This window comes from Colius striatus, chromosome 2 (genome assembly GCF_028858725.1).
Source record: "Colius striatus isolate bColStr4 chromosome 2, bColStr4.1.hap1, whole genome shotgun sequence".
NCBI classification, from domain to species: Eukaryota; Metazoa; Chordata; class Aves; order Coliiformes; family Coliidae; genus Colius; species Colius striatus.
Genome location: NC_084760.1, coordinates 44,387,157 through 44,403,819, shown reverse-complemented (window position 1 = coordinate 44,403,819; position 16,663 = coordinate 44,387,157). Strand labels below are relative to the sequence as shown.

The 16,663-nt window shown below is 44.1% G+C and overlaps 1 protein-coding gene across 1 annotated transcript in view; it reads left to right on the top strand.

The window, feature by feature from the left end:
* The window catches only part of MTMR9 (myotubularin related protein 9), a 31,929-nt gene that overhangs the window by 6,759 nt on the left and 8,507 nt on the right, over positions 1–16,663 (top strand). Inside the window, exons 3-6 of the mRNA XM_010201393.2 lie at positions 645–770; positions 9,388–9,561; positions 11,612–11,829; positions 14,248–14,409. Of these exons, the coding sequence (XP_010199695.1) occupies positions 645–770; positions 9,388–9,561; positions 11,612–11,829; positions 14,248–14,409 (680 nt within the window). The remainder of the gene's footprint in view (positions 1–644; positions 771–9,387; positions 9,562–11,611; positions 11,830–14,247; positions 14,410–16,663) is intronic.

Sequence of the window (16,663 nt, the reverse complement as noted above, 5' to 3'; positions counted from 1 at the left end):
TGACTGTACTGGAGGTTCTCCTTCCTGTGTCCTCTGTCCTAGAGAGGTCTCATCTGGAGTCCTGTGTCCAGTTCTGGGCTCCCCAGTTCAAGAGAGACAGGGAGAGAGGCCAGCACAGAGCTAGCAAGGTGCTGAGGGGACTGGAACATCTCCGAGGAGGAAAGACTGCAGGGACCTGGGGCTGTTCAGCCTGGAGAAGGCAGGATCTCATCAACACTTATAAATACTTAAAGGACAGGCATGGAGAGGATGGGGCCAGTCTTTGTAGTGTCGTGGCCAGTGCCAGGACAAGGGATAATGGGCACAAACTGGAGCTTGGGCAGTGCCAGTGGCACAGGAGGAGAAACTTGTTTGGTGTTGAGGTGAGGGAATCCCAGCCCAGGCTGCCCAGGGAGGGTGTGGAGGCTCCTTGTCGAGAGGTTTACTGTGCCCCCTGATGGAGGGGAACCTGCTTGAGCACGGACTTGGGCTGGATGAGCTCTGCAGGGCCCTGCCAACCCCCACTATTATATGATTCTGTGTATGCTTTTATGTGGCTGAACTATGCATCCTCAATATTAGAGGAAAACACTAGTTACTGTATTTTAGAATCAAATAAGAGTCTGAATGAATTAAGTAGCTGTTTCTTTCTCTGACTCACACAGGCACTTTCCACACTGGACTCTGTCACACTCATGTATCCCTTCTTCTACCGACCCATGTTTGAGATTATTGAGGATGGCTGGCGCTCTTTTCTGCCCGACCAAGAATTTGAGCTCCTCAGTTCAGTGGTAAGTTGGATCCGAAGACATTGCACAGGCACTTGGATATACTGTGTGAGTAGTTTGTGAGGTATTTCCCCCAATAGTGTCTGGACTGGAAAGCCTGGGTGGGAAAAACAGCTGCTTGGTGCCTGTACGAACAGTGAGTATTGTTCAAATACTTGTTTCGTAAACATCAAGCATTTCAATTTGTGCTAAACAGTTTCAGTTGTTTCACCTTTTACACATGGATTTTTGAGGCCTATTTAAAAGTTGCTGGGGAGGATGTAAAGATAAGAAATGTTTCTCTCCTTCTGGAATGGCCCTCCTTATTGTAAGAACAAATTTAAGACCTTCATTCTGGGTTTGTTGTACTTAACTTTGCAGCTGAAGTAGAGTGGCATTAAGCTTTATCAGCTCCTTACCTGAAATGAGGCTGTTTTTAAAACAGTTGCTAAGGATTTCTTGGTTATCTAGGAAGATGGCAGTAGATAAAGATGCCCAATTTCAAGCACTCCTTGCTGCAGTTCATGCTGGGGAAATACTGGTGGGGTTTAGACAGCAGGAAATTTCCAGTCTTGTTCTTCCAGGTACTATGAGCACATGTTGATACTATTTTGGAACCTGTAGAATAGGAATTGTTCTCGTGGCATTGTTATATCTGTTACTCAAACTTTACTTTAGAATGCTGAATTTGATATAGTGGAAACTGGCTCAGTTGCAGGAGCCTGTGTCATCTCATAATGCCTTGGGTTAGCATCTCTGTGTTGCAAGTCTTTGTTTCACATTAAAGATGTGCACTTGCTGCATCATCTTAGGTTACTGAGACCATGTCCATTAGTACGGCATCAAAAAACATTGATTTCGTTTTATCTGCAAGCCAGCATGTCTGCAGCATTTATCACTTCCTGACTGACTTACATTGTTCCTGAATAACATTATTAGCTTGACCAAATTCATGTGATGAAATCACTGAAAAATTAAGGGAGCTCAGAGAGCTTTCCATTTCTGTCTGATGGTATACTCTCATGTGTCTATCTGTCAAAAGACATACAAACTGACCTGTTCCAATAACTATCACCACAGTTCGGGTTTTAATTTCAATGGGGAAGTCAAACATAGGATCAAAGTGTTCTCCTATTTAGAGGTAAAGCAGCAATTGCTTTCCCAGCTCAGCAGAGGACGTTTGCAGGCATTTTGCTGAGAATGAAGCTGAAGTGCTGTCTGGTGAGAAGGGATGAGTAAGAGCAGGATTGAAGGCAGCTGAGGGAAATCCTTTGGAGCTCAGCGAAAGATTAGGAGATGATTCTGCTTCTGGTCATATTTTGCTTTCTATATGTGGCCAAAATCCTCTTTAGATTTCAGGGATCAAATCCCTTCTGATGGTTGTATTTACCAACGTGGTACAGGTGCCAGCATGGATATATTGATATGCTGGGTGTTTTTGCTTTTCCATTCAGAGTTTTAAAAATGTGTTGGTAACTTCTTTGTGAATGGCTTGGTTTACGAACATATGCTCCTTGGAAGGCTTACTTTTAATAACCCATTACTTTATAGCACTGTGTTTCAAGGGCAATAATTAATTTCTTTAAAATATGCATGTCTAACAGCTGTTGATTAATTCCTGATTTTTAACCCAAAACTTTGAATATAACTCCATTTTCATGGAAGTGACAAAAGCCATGTTCAAATGATTTACATTTCCTGAACAGATAAATATACTGTTGACCAAACATTTCTTGTGCTCTAATCAAAGTATCTTATGTGACAGGCTAGAACAAGTAAACAGCTGATTTATTTTTTCTCCCATAAGTCAAATATGTGGAAATCAGAAGGTTACCTCTCTCCCCATTAAATCATCTATCTGGATCTGTTCTGCCTTACCTTCCCCAACGTATTAACAACCTGTCAAAAATTGTTTCAGCCACACTGCAGCTCCAGTAATGTATGAATTCCACATTTATCTGTTACAGGAGAATTGTTTTAAGACTTCCATACGTTCTATAATGACAAAGTAAAGCTAGGAAAATTAAGATTAAGAAAGGTAATGCATTAAAAATTAGGTCATGGATTATATTCTTATGCTGTATGATAATAACTTATCTGTTTTTCTTGGCATATGTTGTACCAAATGTGTTTTTCTCCCCACACACCTACCCCTGCATGATTTCATTCCATTGCATTGATCTGACAGTGCCATCTAGCATTGTCTCCGGAATATGATAGCAAGCACTTAAACAGTTTGCCTCTGCAGCTCAATTCCAGGATTAGGGAGACTGCTATGCTATTGCATTTAGTCCATAAAAGTGGTAAGGGAAGAACTGTTAAGGCAAATTACTTCACTTGATCTAAAGAAATTGGAGCAATTGAGTTTGAATGGGCTGTCATTAGCTGATGGCTGTTGAACACAGGTCACCAGGGCTTTTGTCAAGTGTCTTTCCATGAACTACTGTTTCGATAAATCCAACATGCCAACAGAGTAGTTCAGCTGGAAATTATGCCATATAAATAGAGCAGCAGCATCCTGACAGCTTCTAGGATGTAGAGTTGGTTACAGCAGCTGAAGATGAGGCAGCAGCATGCCCAGGTGGGCAAGAAGGCCAGTGGCACCCTGGCTTGTATCAGCAGTGGTGTGGCAGCAGGCCCAGGGCAGTGGCCGTCCCCTGTGCTGGGCCCTGGTGAGGCCGCAGCTCGAGTGCTGTGTTCAGTGTTGGGCCCCTCACTGCCAGAGGGACACTGAGGGGCCGCAGCGTGTCCAGAGCCGGGCAGCGGAGCTGGGGAAGGGGCTGGAGCACAAGTGTGCTGGGGAGGGGCTGAGGGCCCTGGCGGTGTTCAGCCTGGAGAACAGGAGCCTCAGGGGAGACATGATCACTCTCTGCAACTCCCTGACAGGAGGTTGTAGCAAAGTGGGGATCTCTTTCTTCTTTCAAGTAATGAATGATAGGACAGGAGGAAATGGCCTCAAGTTGCACCACGGGAGGTTTAGATTGGAGCTGAGGAACAATTTCTTCCCTCAAATGGTTGTACAGCCCTGTCCCAGGCTGCCCAGGCAGGTGGTGGAGTCCTCATCCCTGGAACTATTGCAAAGCCGTGTAGCTGAGATGCTGAGGGACATGGGTTAGTGGTGGCCACGGCAGTACTGAGGTAATGGTTGGTCTTGATCTTAAAGGTTTTTTCCAACTTAAATGATTCTGTGAAGAAATCAGCTCAGGGTTTCACTAAACACCACGGGAAAAACTTCACAGTTCCTGCAGGCTCCAAATTACTGTACTACCAGATCTGACTAAAGGCACTATAGACAAATACATGCACAGAGTAAAAGGTACACAGAATAGTTAATATTTGCTCATCCAGCTTTTGGTTGTGCACATCTGTGTTTTTGTTTGAAGCACCGGGTTGTACGTGAGATCTGGATTTCTTACAGGTATGGCCGGTGAAAAGAAACATTTCTTCACTGTACTATTGACTAGGTTAGGTAGTGAGTGGCTGAATGGAACCAGGAAAAAGCTAATAGGTCAGAGTGGAGCAGTTTCTTTCTTGATGGCTTCTACAACTGCAGAATGCTGTAAACTGTAACTTTGCAGTTTATTCCTGAAGATAAGGGAAGTTTCTACAACAGCGATATAATGAATATGTATTTATTTCTTTGCACCAAAATAACTTCTGTATTTCCTTCTTTATTTCTTTTTTCTTTAAGTTTTATTGAAGGGAAGAGTTCAGGGTTATGGACAGTTCAGCTATGCTTTATCTACTGTCCAGGGGATACTTGAAAAACCCTGAATGTTCTGTTTCAGGGTCCAGTTTGCAATGGTGTATATAGCTTATATTTTCATCAGCCAAGCATCAATCTTTGCTTGCATTTGTTGTTATTCTTGTCTATGCACATTCTTTTACTAATAGAGCCTGTTGTCTTTTCCCTGTTCTTTGGGAATGGCCTTCTTCAAGGTCGCTGCTTGCTTCTTGACTTTTCTTTCAAGGCTTATTAGTACAGCTTGACTTATTTCATACTGTTTTGTGGAAAATGACCTCTCCTAGCTATCTGAAGTTTTGGGAGAAAGGGTAGCTCTTGTTTTAGCCTTTCCGTAACATTTGGAAATGAATATCTCTAAACAAGTACTGGCACAACTAGAAATGTTAATGTTAGTTCTGAACTGTTATAAGAAAATACTTAATACTAATTTATTTTTTCTTTGTAGCCCTTCCCCCTTCCTGATCATCCCTCAGTCCTTTGCTTCTTCCAGCCTTAAATGGGAATAACTTTTTCTCTCTATTTTCCTAAAGATCTCTTTGCAGGGAGGAGTAAATGTTAACTTTGTACTTTCTGTGAGTTTCATGCAGCATACTTACCTGGTGATGTCTGTCACCTCTTCTCCTTCACTGCAGTCCTTACTGCTTCCTGTACCTTCATCTACTGCTGCACGTGGTTGAATTGCTGTTGCCTTGTTCTTCCAGTTAGTAAAGGCAATTTTTCTTCCAAACTGCAGACATACACTAAACAAAAGCCAAGAAGAGACTTTCACTGATGGGTTTTGCTATCATCAAGTTGCTGTTGGAGTATATTTCAGCAGTCTGAATCTGGCATTACAGAGGTTAAATAGATCTCTGCAGAAGTAGAGTATGCTACAGTAGACAAATGGTGCTAATTACTGCAATTCTTTTCCTTCTTCCCACGTAACAGTAAATTATAACTGGATGCCATAACAGCATCGTTCCTCATGTGTTATAAATAGTGAGGAGAGGTTATGGGTAGAGTTAAATTATCAAAGTGGGAGATAAATCAGGTTGATACTCTTCCATCTATTTTCATGCTGGTGATACTGGTGACAACTAGTCTCTCAAAAAGCATACTACAGACTTTTGATTTTGCCTTCTGTACATTTTATGTGACCATAAGATATTTGTCAGCTCTATTCTAAATCTGTGTATGTTTTCTTATTGTGAAGAAATTACACACCATTATATGAATCCTGCTTTAATTTGATGTAGGTGCCCCGAAAAGCTATAAAATAGAAATCATTGTTGCTGCATTTAAAAGCATGAGCTGTGACCAGCTGGCCTTATGTATGTGATCCAGAATTCCTTTCATGTCTGCCTATGACATGATTGCTGGAGGCAATTTAACTTTGCATCTGGGAGAATCTCTGCTTTTTATGAAATGTACATGTTCAGAGAAGCTATTTTGAGGCTAATGAATAATGAAATCAGTTTATCAGTGCAAAACTGTCCAGATAGCTGCTGAACACAGGTAGCAATTGCTGTCCTTGGTCATAGAATAACAGAATTGTTGAGGCTGCAAAAGTCTTTTAAGGTGATAGAGTCCAACTGTTCCGCCAGCACTGCCATGGCCTCTACTAACCCATGTGTTTCAACCACAGCTACGGAATCCCTCCAGGGACAGGGACTCCACCACCTCCCTGGGCAGCCTGGGCCAGGGCTGAACAACCCTTTGGGGAAGAAATCATTCCTCATCCTCATGAGATTCCTCATCCTTGTGCTCCAGCCCCTTCCCCAGCTCCGCTGCCCGGCTCTGGACACGCTGCGGCCCCTCAGTGTCCCTCTGGCAGTGAGGGGCCCAACACTGAACACAGCACTCGAGCTGCGGCCTCACCAGGGCCCAGCACAGGGGACGGCCACTGCCCTGGGCCTGCTGCCACACCACTGCTGATACAAGCCAGGGCGCCACTGGCCTTCTTGCCCACCTGGGCACGCTGCTGCCTCATCTTCAGCCGCTGGCATCAACCTCCCGCAGGCCCCTTTCCTGTGGGCAGCTTTCCCTGATAGCACACACAATGTTTCACACGTATTTTTCTTAGGTTGCAACTAAAAGGGACAATTTTGCTGTCTCCTACGCCAGACTCTGTTCCTTGGACCTGCTGTGAAATGGTGTTGTGAATCAGATTAGCTTGTTCAGTTAATGGAAATATTTCACTGCCAGAAAGCCTTTCTAAATCAATCTTAGTTTTCCATCAGACCAGTGAGCCATTTTTATAACCAGGTGCCAGCCATGAGGTAGTAAGTTTTGGAAGAAAGGAAAGAGGAAAAGAGACCTACTTCCGATCAGAGCTGTGTAATTAATGCATGCTAAACCAGCCTTCCTGAATTAACATGGGCTTTTTGTGTATTCTGTTACCACGTAACCTGTCTTGCTCTTCTCATACTCTTTGTGATACCTGCTTTATCCACCTAAGTTTTAGACTAGCTGAAACTTTCTTTGAACAAAAATGAGCAGAAATGGGGCTGTTTTGGGGTTTTTTGTAGCATAGATATGAGGTCTCTGCTTGCTACCATGCAGACCCTTCCCAGTCTGTACTGAAAACACCTCAGCTGAGGAGTTACTTAAGGTCTTGTTTGTTTTCTCACACATGTCATGTCAGTGCAGAGGAACTAAAAAACAATAAATAAAAGATACCTTGATGGCAGCTGCCTGTTCCTTTTCTAAAGGTTTTTATATTTCATTTTAACTTCTTTGTGTCTGGAGCTTTTACAGGCAAATTTGCTATTGTGCTCTCCTACTTTTAAGTATTTAATGCTGCTGCTAACATCAAAAGACATTGTAGAGGCTTCTGGGTTGTGTTCCCCACCAAGGCTTCTGCCAAAAGGCTTTCTTGGCCGTAAGGAATGCAGGATAAGGATGCACTAACTGAAGATGCAGACCAGCCAAGCCACTGTCCTGCTGTTGAGGACCATGAGCTCAGTTCCCTGCCAGACTTCAAGCAAGGTTCTAGTTTGTGCTTCTGGGGAAAATACGTCTGCTGTCCACATGATGTACTTAGTCTTTTATGCTGGAAGCAATGGTGTGGTACCAGCCCAGAAGCAGCAAGCCCTCCATATTGATCGAGGTGGCCAAGCTGGGCTTGTCCAAGGCTGCCATTAGGGCACTGTCAGCTCTTCCAGCCTGGACTGCAGTGAGTGAGGACTCCTCACCAGCAAGGCTTCTCATTGACCTTTGCTTTTGCCTGAGATGGCGCCAAGACCCGTGTCTGACCCTCGGTATGAGGTAGCCTGACTTCTGGTGCTAAATGCCTGCAAGGGTGCAGTGTGTCAATATACTTGCACAAGTATTTGGCTGTTGGAAGGGGGAAAATTATGTAACAGGAGTTCACAATGAGACCTTTGTGCTTAGACGCTGTGCTGGTTCCAGGAGGTGCTTTTGGAGGAACGGCTGGAGAGTTTTATGTAAAGCAGAGCCTATAGAAAAGAACCAAGCTAGAAATATTAAACTGCAATTTCAGTCTCAAAGCAGCTTCATCATCTAGAGTTGGATGACGTTCTTGCCTTTTTTGGCCACCTTTGTCTTGTGGACAGTGTTACTAACCCTACTCTCAGTACGGATAGAGGTTTGAGCCTATATTACCTGCATCTCAACCTTTTTTTCCTCTAAATCTGCTGATGTGGGACTACATTTCTATTCTGAGGTCTCCTCCATAGACATACCATGCTGTTACTTCTGATGAGATTGAAGCTGTCAGCAAATGCAGTAGGTTACATTGTAATCTGTACTGCAGACATACTGTTTGCTCTGTCTATGAAATAATGAAAAGCCCCAGTCCCCCATTTCTGACTACATGTTGATGATGAGGATAAACCAGACAGGGTAATGTTGTTTACCAAGTCCCACATCTCAAGAACCAGAGTCACCTGATCATTTCTTCCATTGCCTACAAGCTTTAACTGCATGCTGGGTAATGAGCTTCTGCTGCAACAAGATATTGTGATTACAGGCAGCAACAAGAGATGTGTGGGTGGGGAAAAAATAATTGGTCAGCAGACCTATAAATGGATACTGAAAGGATTAGGCATGAATAATACCTTCAAATATCTGTAGTATATTATCTGAGAGGTAGAGGATGAGCTTGCTTGCTGTTCTTGTTTTTGAATAACCTCTCTTCAGCCACATTTCTGTTGAAGACAAGATGCAGTGCTGAGTTTGATCTGAGAGAGTTATGTAGTTTGTCTGTTGCAAGGGGTCCAGATTCATGGATGAACAAGTGTTTATGCCAGTAGAGGCAACTGAGCTTTCGTCTGTGGCACACATGGAAAAGATCACAGAAAAACAGAATGGTTGTGATCAGAAGAGACCTCTAGAGCTCATCCAGCCAAACCCCGTGCTAAAGCAGGTTCCCCTCAAGCAGAGCGCACAGGAATGTGTCTGGGTGAGTTTGGGGACTTCCTGAGAAGGAGACTCCACACCCTCTGTGGGCAGCCTGTGCCAGGGCTCCCTCACTCTCACAAGAAAGAAGTTTTTCATTCAATTGTGGTCGAACTTCCTGTGTTCCATTCTGTGCTGGTTACCCCTTGTCCTGGCACTGGCTATCACAGAAAACAGACTGGCCCCATCCTCTCCACACCCCCCTTTTAGGTATTTCCCAGCATTGATTAAGTCCCCCCTCAGCTTTCTCTTCTCCAGGCTAAGCCTGAGGTGTCTCAGCTCTTCCTTGTCAGGGAGATGCTCCACTGTTCTCATCATCTCAGTAGCCCTAGAATCTATTGTAGCCCTGGATCTATTTGGTGGATCTGTGGATCAATATTGCTCTGTCTGTGTGTGCTTTATTCTGATTATGAAAATATTGCTTCCCTAGTACATTATGCTGTAACAGTAATATTCTGGGTTTTTGATCCAAAGCCTGTGTGTTCTTACCTTTTCTAGACAGATGATTGGCGTCTCAGCTGCATCAATAAGGAATTCTCTGTCTGCCCCTCCTACCCTCCTGTTGTCATTGTCCCCAAATCAATTGATGACGAAGCGCTTCGGAAAGTTGCTCTGTTTCGCCATGGCAGCCGCTTCCCGGTCCTCAGCTATTATCACAAGAAGAATGGGATGGTAAGCTGCCTTTGAGTGATGGTTGGTACCTGAAGGAATCTTGTGAATCTTCATTTAATGAAAAGAAACAACTTGCGCTCTAGACTTAGTACATCTCGTGAGAGGTTAGCTCTTTTAATATTCCAACTTATTAAGCAAATGCAGTGAAACTGCTTCTGGGTGATGAGGTGAGTAATCTCCATCCTAGAAATAGCTATTAATCCTCTTGTTTGGGAGTGTAAGTGGCAGCTCACAGCAGCAGGAGCAAGATGAAACTTGTAAAGCCACTGCTGGCACCCTTACTTACTTTGTCTGCCAAAAGGCTTCATGCCAAGAGGATGGCAGAAACCACATTGTCCTGTCTCCGGGTGGTGCGCTGTCTCCTTCCTAAAGGAGTCATGATTCATGACAGCAAGCGTGCCCAGAGCCAGAGCTGCTTCTGCTGTGTAACAATCAGGACAATCTGTTCCCCAAGCCTTTCAGTGTAATGTGTTTCAGGAGTAGCAAATTCTTGGTGTTGCACAGACTTTACCACCTTTTGTCCAGCCAAAATCTGATTGACTGATATGCTACAATTAAGAAATACACTTTATGAAATTGTTGGGTAATTCTTTGTATCTCTTGCTGATGCAACCACTTCTGAGGATGTTGGGATGTCCAGCCTGTGGCTTATAAACTTGTTCCAGGCTTCTTAGTCAAATGCTCTAATGGATTCTCAACTCTTGTTGCCAGGAGTTTTAGTATCCCTGAATTAGAGGATGTCTCTTGTCTGAGTTAGTAAATTTTTTGCTTTGGTTGAAAATCAGCTATCCACTGACTTCATAAGTCACGCTTTCAGCTCAGCTGAAAACCATTGAAGAAAGATTTGTACAATTATCTCTCCAAACTGTGCATGTTTTGAGAGTGAGGAACATCATAGCATTTGGCTCAGAGTTCTTGAAGCTGTGACAGTAATGTTCTCTGTCACGCTGTTCTCCCGACTCTGACTTCTTGAACATACTTGGGTTTGCTGACTGACTGCCCTCATATATCAGTTATCTGAGCTGCTGGAATACCTTCTGAATTGAAAGGCATGTACTAAAGAGAAATCCCAGCTCATAAATCTGTGGACCTAAGGTTTACTAGTCTAGTCACTGTGTAAAACTGTACCTAAGAGGCATCTTTAACTAACTAATGACTCGAGTATTTTAAAAACAGAGTTGGGAAGAGACCTGAAAAATTAGTCCTGAAAATGTTGCTTTGTAAAGGAGGCAACAGCAGGAACACAGTTGGTACTACAGGAGTAATTAAAGGGATAAAGCCTCTAAGGTGTCTGTGATTTAGAAAGCAGCCTACCAAGTGATTGCTCAATTCAAGGGTTTCTAGGTTTTTTTTTTAAACAAATTCAGTCTCTGAAAGGGATTGCATTTAAAAGAACTGAAGGATTCGTGGCAAGGGAGAACAGCAGCTGTAGGAAGAACTAGAGGGTGCAGGTCAGGGCATTTGCTTGTCTGTGTCCAGCTGTGATAGAGCCACCTTGAAGCAGGTGGAAGCAGGAAGTGCAGTGAGATGAAAGCTACACTTGTTGATGTAACTCCACAGAGAAGATCTGGAGATCAAGGAGGGTCTCACTTGAATTTTACCCCTGAACTAATAGAGGAAGCTTTTTAAGGTTGAGATCTCGCTCCTATAAGTGTTGTTACAATGAACCAAGTTGCAAATGGAGTTGTAGAGAGTGATCATGTCTCCTCCCAGCCTCTTGAAGACTAAACAACCCAAATTTTCTTACTACTTCTCATCACACTTGTTCCCTAGACTCTTCCCCAACTCTGTTGCCAGCTCTCTGGACATGGTCTAACAGTTCAACAGCACACCTCTCTAGAGAACCATTCTCCATGCCTGGTGTTGAGACCCAGCAACCTCCTGCATCAGTTTGCAATCTGCATTTACAGACCCCCAAAATCCTCTAGTGAAGGGGTGTCCTTTGCACAGTCGGTTCAAATCTCTGTCCTTAGCTTGAGCTCAAGTGATATCAGTGGCTTTCAATCTTAAGTGTCTCCATTTCCTAATTCATGTCTATCTGTCTTTGCAGGTCATGATGAGAAGTAGCCAGCCTCTTACAGGTACGAATGGGAGACGGTGTAAAGAAGATGAGAAGCTCATTAATGCCACACTACGGCCTGGCAAGCGCGGCTACATCATTGATACAAGGTCCTTGAATGTTGCCCAGCAGGCCAGGGCCAAAGGAGGGGGTTTTGAACAAGAAGCACACTATCCCCAGTGGAGGAGAATTCACAAATGTATCGAGAGGTAAGTGAAATCACACAGGCTCTCCTCCGTGCTCGGCTTTGTAGGATTCATTGGCAGAGCCAATAAGAGCTCCATAAAGTGTTTCCTGCTGCAAGAAATGTCTGTGTATCCTGGTTCCTGTCAACAAGGTCACATTCCTTTTCAGCAAAATGAGGTTACGTGGATGATAGTTATTTGGGTTTGGAAAGCTGGGTTTGCTTCCTTGTTCTGAACAACCTGCTGCAGGTTTCAGACACCAGACAATCTACCTGTGCCATCTCTTACTCTGACCAGCTATAGATGTGCTCCAGTCTTCCCTTTTGAATGGAAATGAACAAATTCCTTCATAGAAAATTTTTGAGGGTAGAGAATTTGTTCTGTGGCAGTCACACTGCTCTTTCCCTGTACTTTTCCCTGGACATCTGATATTGTTTGGTAATTTGCCGACAAGTTACTAAGTTAAACAGACATTTGGTCTGACTTTGTTCAACTGCTCTTGAGTGTTAGTCTTGGAAAATCCTTCTATGTGAGCCTGCAGCAATGTTACTGGAGCTATTGGGAAGCAGTTGTTTCGCTCATCACTACACAGGCTGGCTCTTGAGCTAATCTAAAGAATTTCCTGGCCGTTGCTTTGAAGTATTTGGTTTTGCCTCTAAGAATTTTAGGTGGCCTTAAAGTATTTTACAGATTCTTTATTTTACAGGCAGACATAAGCATCAGACAGAGAGGAATAAATAAACCATAATATATGGAGATTAAATATACTGTTATCATTTGGCTTTGTTAGCTTTTCTGAGATCCAGTCTGCTCATAGCTTACTCTGTTAGCCCTGATTCCAGTGTGTGCTCAGGTCTGTGTGACATCTGATCCACCAATTTGGTGCCCCTGGAAGTCACAGGGTGAAACAAGAACAGAGAAACATCTGGTTTTATCAGCTGGATACTGAAATACCAGCTTCCCAGGGGTTGAGGACATAATTCAATGAATGCAGAAGTGATATAAAACATGTTTCCCCTGCCCTATTTTTCTTACATTCTTAAGATTTTTTTTCCTAATTAATCCTACTGTGGTTCTAAGTTGAGAAACTGAGTCTAGTTCAAAATTTTCTTGTGTCACAATGGAGCTGTGTCCTTGTAATGGATTGCTTTCAGAGTACTGTTGCAACTCTAGGAGTTAAAACTCCCCCAGAACTTCTGCTGTAGTGCAGAGAATGAAGGTGCAGCACCTGAAAAATGGCTGACATTTGCTAATGTCTGTGCCAGGTTGTAGTCATACTGGTATTTGGTAATGGGAGTGAGGCTACACAGTTCCCATGGAAAGTGTAACATGGGGCTGAACACAAAGAGTTCAGGTAAGATAAGGAAAGGGTCCTACTGTTGCAATGCCTGGTAGAGCAGTTTCTTTTGAAAGGTAAGAATCACAGAATTTTAGAGATTGGAAAAAAACTTTGAGGTTCTTGAGTCCAACCATTCCCCTCACACTGCCAGAGCCACCACTAACCCACATCACTCAACCACAGCTACATGTCTTTGGAATCCCTCTGGGGATGGGTATTCTACCACTTCCCTGGGCAGCCTGAGCCAAGGCTGGACAGCCCTTTGGGAAAGAAATAGTTCCTGCCCAGCACACTTGTGCTCCAGCCCCTCCCCAGCTCCCCAGCCCGGCTCTGGACACGCTGCGGCCCCTCAGTGTCCCTCTGGCAGTGAGGGGCCCAACACTGAACACAGCACTCGAGCTGCGGCCTCACCAGGGCCCAGCACAGGGGACGGCCACTGCCCTGGGCCTGCTGCCACACCACTGCTGATACAAGCCAGGGTGCCACTGCCCTTCTTGCCCACCTGGGCATGCTGCTGCCTCATCTTCAGCCGCTTGCACCAGCCCCCCCAAGGCCCTTTCCCTGTGGACAGCTTTCCAGCCCCTCTCCTCTGCCCCAGCCTAGAGCGTTGCCTGGGGTTGCTGTGGCCCAAGGGCAGAATCCAGCCCCTTGGCCTTGTTAAACCTCATCCCATTGCCCTGGGCCCATCGGTCCAGCCTGGCCAGGGCCCTCTGAAGAGCCTTCCTGCCCTCACACACATCTACTCTCCCACACAGCTTCGTGTCATCTGCAAACTGACTGAGGCTGCCCTTAATCCCTTCATCCAGATTGTTGATAAAGATGTTAAACAGGACAGGCCTCAGCACTGAGCCCTGGGGAACACCACCAAGACACTATTTAAGTGCAAAGACTGGTATTTTCTGGCACGTAGCCATGGCTTGACATTGCCAGTGAAGGCAGGTTTGCTGGATAAGGAGACATGACTTCTGTAAGGTCATACGTGTGGAAATAACTGCATCTAAATCACAGTACTTTATTTTGAGATCAGTGTATTTCTATAAGCATGTTGTCCTGGTTGCCATGTTACTGCTTATGTTTTCAGTAATGTTTTGCTTTTCCCAAAGGTTTAATATTCTGCAGGAAAGCCTCATCAAACTTGTGGAAGCTTGTAATGACCAGTCACACAACATGGACCGCTGGCTCAGTAAACTGGAAGCTTCCAACTGGCTGACTCACATCAAAGAGATACTGACTGCAGCTTGTCTGGCTGCTCAGTGTATCGATAGGTAAATCTTTCTCAGAAAGCTTTGAGCTCACTCACTGGTTACAGTTATCTTATTGAGTATCTCCATTTCCACTTTAAGTATTAATAACTGGCCACTTTGAACTGGCTTGCTCCTATCCATACAAGATACTGTTTCCTCATGGTTAAGGAACGTTCCTCTAGTAAATCACGCTTGCATTTTTAGAAGTGCGTGCCTGAGGGAGGAAATCTTGACTAAGAATAGGGATTAGATCATCTCGTTAAGGTATATTTCTATGTCTGATGCAACCAATCTAACTGAGTTTTATTGAAGGTTTAGGTTAGAATGTGCCCATATGAAATGATGTTTGTAGTAAACTGAGAATGCAGAGGGTTTTTTTTTTTCTAAAAAGCCTAATAACCCACCTTGCTTCTGGAGATTTAAGAAGTGGCATTTCCTTGTTTTCCTTAGGAATTGGTCTAGTGTTTTTTCTTCTTGAAATGTTTATCCTCATAGTCCTATCTAAGCACTCTTGGTCGTCCCTTATATGATCTCCTTTAACCTGACATTTCCTTAATAAATACTGCTGACTGGGTTGACTAGTCTTCAGACCCCAGGCTGGAGAGAAAAAGCTTACTGTCAGGTGCCAGGGTTTGTAAAACCAAATGCAGGGATCTAAATGTGATTTCTTTGTGGCTTTGAGAGGAGAAAGCCTTTCTCAAAACTCAGGGTACAACTTAGCTGTTCATACCAACTGGGTACACAAACAGACTGAAATGCAGTCTCATTGGTAAAACATGAGCTGCTGAGCTTTTTAAAAGCACTGACTGGTTATTGACTATGTCAGAGAGGATTGCTTTTGATCAATAGTTTTATCTGTAATTCTCATTGTACAGGAACAAAAGATTGATGACTTCTGGCTTATTGGGATGGTGGACAGTTTCATCATTTTTAACCTCAGCTTTGGTTTTTTTGTTTACCTGAAGTTAGGGCAGGCTAGGTCAGTAGTGGTGCCTGGAATACCCCATCCAGAGCCTGGAGATCCTAGCTGAGCTGACAGGGATGGTTCAGTTACTGGCCACAGGGAAGGGAGAAGGCTGGGACAGATCTTGCAGCATCTTAAGGGTCTTGGAACTGAAAGAGGACAAGTGAAAGCAGTGCTGTCCTGGTGTGCCTCACTTTAAGGAGCGTATAGGCTTGCAGTTAACATTTGCAGTTGTGCTTGGCTGTTAAGCAGCCTCCTTGCTGCCTGGGGGAGGACAAGGGAAAGTATCTGAAGTCTGTCAATACTGGAAAGACACTGGGTTTGTTCTAGACATACAGCTATAGACATTGATGTTGCAGTGCTTAAGGTACAGATATTTATGCTGTTCTCTTCAAAAAGCAATATAGAGGGTTACTTGCTTAGCAGATTGATCTTTCTTACCTATGCTTTGCTGCTTACCTTGGACCTCTGCAGGTAGACAAATACAATCTGCAGTTTTGTATATGTATGGATGTTGGCAGAAGCCGAGGTCTGGGCAGAGTAAGGGGAATGAATGCTGTTTAGTACCATCCAGTCCTTCCTTCAGGAGCATATGGATGAGATTCTGATGTATCCAAATCCAGCCTAAGATGGGGAAGAGGAGAGGGAATGAGCTGTCTTGGGCAGTTCCCACTGGACTTTAAGAAGTGACAGCACATGGGCCCCTAGCAATGTGCAAAAGCTTCCAGCCCCAAATAATTTGAGCTCCCTCCACTCCTCACACTGTTCTGCTGAGCTGCTTCTGCTGCCTTGGCTTTTTGACAAGCTTCCTTGCCCAGCACTCTAGCTCTGTTGTCTTTTCTGGAGGCCAAGTTCTGCCTTTGCTTTCTTAAGTTTATCCTGAACAGGCTTACTGGTTTACTTTTCTTGCAGTAAATCCAATTTGAGGTCCAAATGCATTTAAGTCCGGGTTTGAGCAAGAATCTCATAGCATGGTTTTGCAGAGCATCTGGAGGGATGATGTGTCTTCATTGAAGTGCTTATGGGAAAAGTTCACAAAACAATAAATGGCACAAGCAAATTTTGAGGTGCATTTCCATTGTAACTCAAAGGGATACCAATTCAAAAGAGGTCTCGCTGTGCATCTCTCTTCAACACGTTGATGGATTTCCAGGATGCTTAGCAAGAAACTAAGCCTTAAGTGATGTAGAGCTCTGGTTAGTGTTAGTGAGGATCCAAGTGGAGAAGGTGGAATGTGGGGTGAGGAGTAAGTGTATGAGAGGGGAGGAGGAATGAAGGGCCGGCAGAACCTCAGTACTGTCAGGGTGGTGA